This window comes from Prosopis cineraria, unplaced genomic scaffold (genome assembly GCF_029017545.1).
Source record: "Prosopis cineraria cultivar Desert tree isolate PC_DT_omini unplaced genomic scaffold, ASM2901754v1 PC1, whole genome shotgun sequence".
NCBI lineage: Eukaryota > Viridiplantae > Streptophyta > Magnoliopsida > Fabales > Fabaceae > Prosopis > Prosopis cineraria.
This window is the reverse complement of record NW_026555332.1, coordinates 12571231-12580184: the sequence shown is the minus strand read 5'-3', so window position 1 is coordinate 12580184 and position 8954 is coordinate 12571231. Positions and strand designations below refer to the sequence as shown.

Genomic DNA, 8954 nt, shown 5'->3' with positions numbered 1-8954 from the left:
ATTGATAATTTATCATCTATACAACTGAATTCAGATGGATTGACCAACGTGCTTTATGATGAAGTGTTCTCAAATTCGTATCTCTGACCATTTCAGACTCATAAATCCTATGCTTAATTTTGCTGTCATCACGATCGAGTGATGCATTCAAAAAGAAAAAAAAAAAAAAAGAACATGGACATATGATCATGTCTTATGAATTGTATCATGCTTTAATTTTCGCACTTTTGCTAAACAATGGGTAGGACAGTTCCAAATCCACACTCGTTATAGTCATATATCGATCTTACACCTACAATAAGGATGAAAAAATAATTTTAACCATTTACTTTATTCAAATGAGTAAACAAAATAATGGTAAATTTCAATTCATGCACTTAGCCAATAAATGTTACCCTAGTTAGTAAGGATACAGCTGCATGTACTCTCAAAAAGCATATAAGAAATTTATATTTATTATTTATATTATATATTTTTAAGTATCATGTTGATATGTTGAACAATACGAAGAATTTTGGGTTTTTTAATATGTAATTAATAGGATTTTTTCAAAAATACCCTTAATTAAGGGAGTAATTAATAAGGTTATCTAATTGAAATAACCCATTAAATAAAGATAAACATGAAAATAATGTGTAATTTTAAAGATGGTTAACTAATTTATTGGAAATACAATTTAATTAAAATTATTTTATAGTACTGAAAAGATGTAATATGTTTCAATATTTTTATTGATGCAAAACTTAACAATAGATAATTTAGGAATATATACAAATAAGAAAATTTTTTTGGGAACAATATTATACCAGTAAATGGATTCTAAAATTCTAAATTAGAATTAATTCACATATATTGGAGAAGGTGAAGTCATGAGTGAGACATCATCACGTTCTTCAGAAACCACTTTTTTAAGTTGTTGCAATAATAAATCGAAGTCATGTTGGCTCTTCACTAAGCTTAAACGAACATAACGGTTTTCCGCGCCAAACAGGCTACCGGCACGTCCGGTAACATTAAATGTCTTGAGAACTTGATCCCAGTCTTTCTCTTCCTCCCTTTCACACTTCACCCACGCAAAAGCTGTGCGGATCACCAATTAATTAGTTGACTCGAATTGTCAATGCAATTTAGTTATAAAATTCAGGCAAAACATGGATTATATGACATTAAAATCATCTTGAACTTTTCATTGTAGTTTGTTAATTAATGTGGTATTAACAATAGATTTTCTTTTTGCAACAAACGAGATAATATAATATTTATATTATAATTGATTAAATGAAACTATCTTTTTTATTATATTTATTATCAATCAAATAATAAATTATAAAATCTATATTCTTGTTGCATTAATTATAATATAATAATGTAACTTATTTTTCAAACTTCACGCCATGACAATACAAAGAATGAAAGAATATTTTCAAACTAACAATTTTCTTATCCTTTTTTATTCTATTCTACATTCAAATTAAAACATCCCCTAATAAATAAAAATAACCAAAAAATGGATCATCTCAATACTTCGTCCTCTCTCCATATGCAATATCATCGATTTATTTAATTGTTCATATAACTTATATTAACCGTGAACAATCACTTACTGTTGCTTTAAACCAAATATATTTATCTGTTTAGTCATCATCAATTAAAAAAAATTAAAAGATAATTTGGTTTCTAAATTATAAGTTTAGGAACATTTCAGACTGTAAATTTATTTTTTGTGTAATGTTTTTTGTCAATTTTTGAAATAGTATATTATAGTTCAAACCATTAATAAAAGTTAACTTTAATCGTTAGTTAATAAAAAAATAATAATAAAAAACTACGAAAATTACAGAAAATGATTCAAAAATTATAAACAAGGAACTAGAAAATTATAGAAAATGATATATAATTTAAGAGTCATACTGCTATTTAACCCGCGAAGAAACATTGCGTGTGTGTGATCTTGTTTTCAAGAAGATCCAATAATTAAAGTAATAAAGCAAAAAAGTAATAATAAATATAAAGAAATTATATAAATCAAATGGATAATGAAGAATGTAGTTATATTGGGATAGGCATGCAACGGGATCATTAAAAAAAAAAAACTCAAAACATCGATATATGACATTTCTGTTTAATTAGCTAACTAATTAACAAGAGAATTAAAATTACGCACCTGGAGATGGAAGTCTGACTTGCTGGAAAAATGAACAATATTGAGATTCAAGTTGCTGAATGGAAAATCGTTTTGATTGAGACAAAGTTTGACTAATTTTCATCCATCTGCTTCTCATGATGTTATGTCCAAATTCAATCATTTCTCTTCCATTTCCATTATTAAGAACAACTTTTAAAAGCTTTAGAACTCTTAACTGAGTCTCTCTTGCTACGCCAAATATAGTCAAGTCCATGTATGTCAACATTTTTCTGTAAACAGCCTCATCCTTCACTATCGCCCACCTGATCATCATCACAGAGAAATATTAATTGACTTGAATAACAGATGTACAACTTTTCCTTGAATTTGTTTGTTTTGGTATTAAAATAATATTAAAATGGATGTTTAACATGTGAAAAAAAAAAAACGCAGGATGGAAGACTAACCATGCACTCATGCAACATACCTATATTTTATATTTCTAGTTATTATTTATGATGAATCAATCCATGAAGCAATTCAAATCAATCAATAAGATATACGCGCGCGCGCGCACACGTGTAGACACAGAGACACACGCAACCTTTGAAACTCTTTGAGTAAATTTGCAAGTTCATAATTTGAAGCTTACCCAAATCTACTTCCGGCATGACCGGTGAGCTTAGACAAAGTGAAAATCATAACATCCTCATCTGCGGGATGTGGGATTGGTGTGAAGTGGGGCCAATAGTAAGCAAGATCATGAACTTTCTTCACTGAAGGTCCTTCAAGAACAGCCTTTCTCAATCTTCCATCTGGATTGTTTGGCGATGTCACAAGTTCTATTAATAAGGTTGATGATGATGTGTTCAAACCATCATCTTCTTCCTTCCTCTTTGCACTGTCCCCAGTGAATTTATAATCCTCAGATTTGAAGAACTCAACCTGCTCTTTATAAACCTGATTGAAAAAAAATCCATTTGCCTTAACCATTGATGGAAAATAGAATCTGTTTTCTTAATTATATGTATCCCTGTATGCTTATTTACTATTAGCTAGTTTAAACTTTTCTTGTTCTTACAGGCTAGGGTTTGTTTTTCTTCATTAAATGTAAGAACAGGCAAGTAGTCTTGGGTTTGGATCTTTCTTTGAAGTGATGGGCACCAAATTGAATCATTCAAATCAAATATGACCGGTCACAACTACAAAAAGACTCTTGTAATACTCATTTTTCAATTTCATAGCATTTACTAAATGCTACAAGTTCCAGTACTATCTAAAATTATATCAAGAGGCATTACCCCTTGTATTATTTACTAATTTATTTTTAGATTTTTAATAAATTTGTATTTTAATAGAAGATGAATCAAAAATTAAGATTATCCCTTAACTGTCATTCTTTTTAAAAAATGAATTTATTATTTATAAATTGTAAGTTAAAATTTTAAATCTAAAGGGTCTAAAATGGATTTAAACAGTCCAGATCTCAGAAATGTGATGAGCATTGAAGTTGGGCCCTCTAGGGTTTTCGTGTTTACCGGGTAATATGGGATGGAAGCAACAACATTTGCAGGCGAAGCCGAAGCCGAATCTTGGCTGGAAAGTGAGTGTATTGCTGCATGAAGAAGATGTGTAGCTCCAGCCCCAAATATAATGTATTTTCCTTGTGTTATGGCATTCCCAGTAATGGAATGCACTCTTTCTATGTGTTTCTTTAACTCTTTTGAGATCAGAGACCCATCACTGAATACGTAGCTCATACGATGCCACCCTGATATCACTACTGCACTATTAGCTGCATTCTTCACCCAAAACGGCTCTAAAAATGTTGGATCACCACTGTCAAAAAGAAAAAAAATTAAAGAACAAAAATGCGAATTATACTTATCAACACAATTATTAAGACTAAAGAGTGTGTGTGTGTGTGTGTGTGTGTTGCATATCATGTACAATATAATCTGATATGTGTGTGTGTAAGACAGAATATACTCTGATGATAATCAAATCCAATATAGCCCGGCCCTATGGGTACCTAAGAAATGTATTGAATTGATCCAATCCCATCCCATCCCAACCTTGAATATAGAATTCAAAGGTAAGAAATAGGAAATGATGAAAACAATACTTATTTAATATATCTATGTGTGAAAGTGTTATATATGATTAAGGAACGACTGCGTCTTGCACATATTATAGATAAACCTACTATAACTATAGTATACCTTTTTTTGATTATTTCATGAATTACTGCAACGATGAACTAGGGGCATGGAGCCTCTAGTGCTCGATCCTTCTAATGATCCTTATAATGTCCTAAACTCTTAATGGCTTTTTTTTTTTTTTTATCTTTTGATCAATAAAAAATAAAAAATGCACAATTTTTTTTTGAAATCATAAAAAAATACAAAACTACACCCTTTCATCACTGTAAAATGGCAAAATGTCTTCCATTTTTTTTTTAAAAGAATCTAAGGATCCAAATGAATACAGAAAAGGGGGGAAAAACCCAATTAGAAGGTTAGGCACATAAAGGCCCCAACCTCTGTATACAGTACATCTAAGCAATTATCTACCATTATCAAATAGCTAGCTAGTAAGCCCTTCATATATATATATATATACACATATATTTCCTCTGTTCATTATTATAAGATATTTTCAACCATTTTACACATCTTAAGAAAAGTTAGTTTTTTTTCTTGATATCATAAAAAAATAATATGCATTTCTATTTTTAGCTTTTGATTTTAAATAATAATACAGCTATATTAAATACTTTCATGCTAATAAAGAAAGGTAAAATTAGAAAAAAGTAGTTTAATTCTTATAAAGCATCCTATATTTTGGACTAAAAATTATTTTTAAAAGATGTCCTAAAAATAAGATAGAAGGGAGTATACATATAGAGTAGAGAGAGAGTGTGTGTGTTCTTGTGAATAAATTGTCCAATTATATATATTTTGGTACCTATCTGCATCAACAAGGCAATCAGGCAAGAGTTGAGAGCAATCAGATCCACCATAACAGGCGTTGCATTCACAGACAGGCTTGCCATCATCATCATCATGAGTAGCAAGCACTAGACCGTCCAGGAAGGCCCTTCCATGGCCTGAGCAAGAGATCGACGCTACTGCTTCAGCTTCCTCCTTTGCATTTCTTGCCCAGCAGCTCTGCTTCTCCCAGCAGAAGCATGATCGGCTTATTCCCAGAGACGACGACAGATTTAATAACAGTACGAGATTAATTAGAATGAGTGAAGAACAAGTTAATAAACAGCACAATATAACTATGTGCTTGAAGCAGCAGCCGCTGATTTCCATCTTAGCCATCATCATCATCATCATCGTCTTCAAGTAGATTGTTCTCGCTCACCTTTGATTTAGAGTGTCCAACGTTAGTATTTATATTACAACCTTAAAATTAGATAAGGTCGAATGAATGCACGTTCCAACCAGAAAAGTGGACGTACGTATAGCGGCAATTTGTTTAATATAATATTCCTGCATTTAGTTCAACGCGGTTTGGTAACAAAAGGAGAGGATCGTCTTGAAGTCTTTTTAAAGTGTAGAGAGAGAGACAGAGAGAGATTGAACGTATGTGTATGGGAAATTTTCAATAAGCTCCCATGACCCAAATATATTTTCAGTCATGCCCCCAAAATTCTGAAATTTTACTCACATTTGAGAGATTGAAATAAAATTAAAGAGGTGATTCAAATGACTTTATTATCCTTGAAATGCATGAAAAATTCTTGTAGAAAAAATAAACAACTAGTATATAAAAAATAAACAACTGATGTATGTCAAATGAGAATTGTAATTTCAAAGTTGTGTTATGTTCTTAATAAGAATTGCAAATTTCACCTACGTCATATATTCATTTTTTATACATCAATTGTTTATTTTCCTTATATGAATTGTTTATGTGCCTAGTTTCATTAGAGATAATAAGATCATTTGAGCTATCTCTTCAATTTCATTTCAATCTCTCAAATGTGCAGTAAAATTTCAAAGTTGAGAGGTGACTGAAATTATGTTGGGTCGTCAATGGCGGCTGGCTGATATTTTCTCTATGTGTAATTATCTCCTTATTTTTCTCGAACTGTACAAGTACGTACTTGACAATTAAGAAGTCCAGGAAATCTAAACTTGAACTCAAACTTGTCGATCGTTGAATATATTGATTAAGTTAGTAGAAGAGAGATACAAGAGAGTGATCCGTGAGTCTGTTAACCTTGAAATTTTTAGAATTTACTCGATTTGAAGTGACATGAAGAGACAAACCAATTTGATTAATTAATCATAATTTGGTTGATATTTTTTAATATGGAAATTATTAATAAAAAAATCCTCCAAACAAGAAATTATTAATAATAAATAAATAAAATTCGATTTTAAAATACACATGAGCATGTAAAATGTAGTTGATCTATATTTAATATATATATCTGTGTCCAGTCAATTTAAAATAACACTAGGTTTGTGGTACATTGGGAAGTGCACTGCATGCTACGGTGGTATTTAAGATCACAATTTTTTCTAAATTTTCTGTTCTTTAATTTGAATACTTAATTAAGATATTAATGAAGCAGAATGATCTGGAGGTTAGTAATTTTGACATATTCAAGGAAAATTTTAGGTAAAAGAAATATCAATTGTTCTTAAAATTTCATAAAATGTCTTACATATCGAAACAAAATTTTTCAAAAAAAAAATCTTATATTTGAAATGGAAGGAGTATTTATTATGAGAAACTAGACAAAGTAATAAAGCAACCAGAAATTAAAATCCTACGGTAAAAATACCGTGTGTGTGTGTTATGAACCTCAGAAACAATTGACTGTCTCGTAGTCCATAATCCTATGTTAGTTACGAACCTCATAAAGTCATTTCCTTAGTTAATTCATTAACCAAGACCATGAGTATATATTTATGGTCATCTTCGTTAAAGTCAGAAAATGAGTAGTCAATTATCAATATGGTGATGTATAAATGCAAAAATCTATACACTAACTAATGCATGCTACACAAATATGTGTGTGTGTCTGTGTGTATTAATTGTTAACATAGGGGTATGGGACTATTTGGATGGTTCTATGAACCCACATCCCTATTTTTTTATGTTAAGATGGTCTAAGTGATGTCGTTTCTTTTCTTTCTTTGTGCTATTTTGTATTGGGTTTAGGTTTTTTTTATTGTGCTGTTTCTCTTATTTGTATTTTGTTCATTGTACCTTGTTTGACTTTGTAAACCCTACTATTTCCAATGATATTTCATGTTTCTAGCCAATATATATATATATATATATATATTCATCAGCACATTTAGTTTCATTAAGTATGGATTTGTTGTGGAAAGAATACCCCAAGAAGGTTTTGGCAGAAGAGATCAATGTGAAGTGTTGAAAATGTACAACAAATTATATTATTCTATTACTCACATTCTGCACAATGCGAGCATCCCTAAATAAATTAAATAGCAAAAAGGAAAAATTTAAAATATTTTCTCACAAAGAAAAATGTTTGGTCTAAAGATTCCTTGGAAAGGTTATATATTGTTGTTGTTGTTTTTGTTGTTGTTGTTATTATTCCATATTGATGTAAATTCTAAAATATTAGGAGGTCATTGCTCGTTACACACCAGATCGATTCGTGGTTAAATTTAAAAAGGCTGTCGCGCGTGTTTCATTTATCTGAAAATTGTCTTCTATCACAAGTTTCCATATAAATTTAAAATATTTAATTAGTCAAAACCAGCTCAAAATTAATTCGCAACAAATTTTATGTTATTTTATTTATTGATTTACGCGGATGGACAAGTACAATCTGAAATAGAAACAGCAGGAATGGTTAAATTAGGGTTAGCGGTAGATGGACCACTTCAATTACCCATTGGGATTGGCAAAACCCATTTGGAATATTCTTTTTCCTTTCGTGCAATTGTTTAATAAAAATAAATTATAAAAATACACAATAATTAACAAGTGAAATATTTCTTCTAATTGATTTCAATTTGCCAATTTTATATTATCTACACATTGAATAACTTATGGTTGGGTCAACTTATTTTGATTGCAAGTGGAAACAAGGTAGGAAAGAAATAAGAATCATGGCAGAGTAATTTTGTCTGTTTATCTATACCCTATAAAAAACTGTATTAGTCATAAAACCTTAAACAATGCAGCTTACCTAATTAACAATCCATTCAAAACATATATCACACAATTGAGTGTAGGTAGCACTTGGATTGATGGATCTTGATTTGGATTTTAGATTTGAAATCTTGTGTTTCAAATATCACATTTAAAATTCATGCATTTAAAATCTTTTGTTTGGGTAATTGAAAATATTTCAAATGAAGAGACAAACTGAGATTCAAAATAAAAATAAAAATGATAGAAATGATGAATTTATTTTCTATTTTTTAATGGACAAAAGATGATAAAAGATACAAGGGCCGTCAAGATATATTGATAGTAAAAACATAGAGTGAACAAAATATTTGAAATGATTAAAATTTTAAGTAATTAGGATGGAGAGGGAATTTAGAATATAAAGGAATTATAATTTGAATGGATTTGAATTTAAATTAAATTCAAATTCATAAATTTTTGTGTATCTAGATGTGGTCTAAATCCAAATCCACAATAATCCAAGCACACCACAAATCAAGTCTTCAGTACTAACAAAAATATAATTACAGAAAAAGTGGGTTTTAGTGAAAAAAACAATTGTTTGCAGCAACGCATTTTTCTTTCTAATTTAGTAATATAATTGTTCCTTATTAAATTAAATTCTTAAATATTTTTTTATTATAGTATCCATTTGGTG

General features: G+C 29.8%; 1 protein-coding gene across 1 annotated transcript; it reads right to left on the bottom strand.

The window, feature by feature from the left end:
- Positions 1–838: 838 nt before the first annotated feature.
- On the bottom strand, positions 839–5469 carry LOC129316024 (tryptophan aminotransferase-related protein 4-like). The gene is made up of 5 exons (XM_054960294.1): positions 5093–5469; positions 3664–3964; positions 2778–3085; positions 2165–2448; positions 839–1080 (listed from the first exon to the last, which is right to left on the bottom strand). Exons 1-5 carry the CDS (start codon positions 5467–5469, stop codon positions 839–841), a joined length of 1512 nt encoding a protein of 503 aa, XP_054816269.1.
- Positions 5470–8954: the final 3485 nt, after the last annotated feature.

Bases quoted from the DNA above. Each gene is read 5' to 3' on its own strand.
- LOC129316024 (XM_054960294.1), bottom strand. From the start codon at position 5,469: ATGATGATGATGATGATGGCTAAGATGGAAATCAGCGGCTGCTGCTTC. The intron at 3,965-5,092 runs GTACCAAAATAT...TCTTTTTGACAG, and splicing joins TGCCTTGTTGATGCAGATAG to TGGTGATCCAACATTTTTAG. The intron at 2,449-2,777 runs GTAAGCTTCAAA...GATGATGATCAG, and splicing joins CATGCCGGAAGTAGATTTGG to GTGGGCGATAGTGAAGGATG.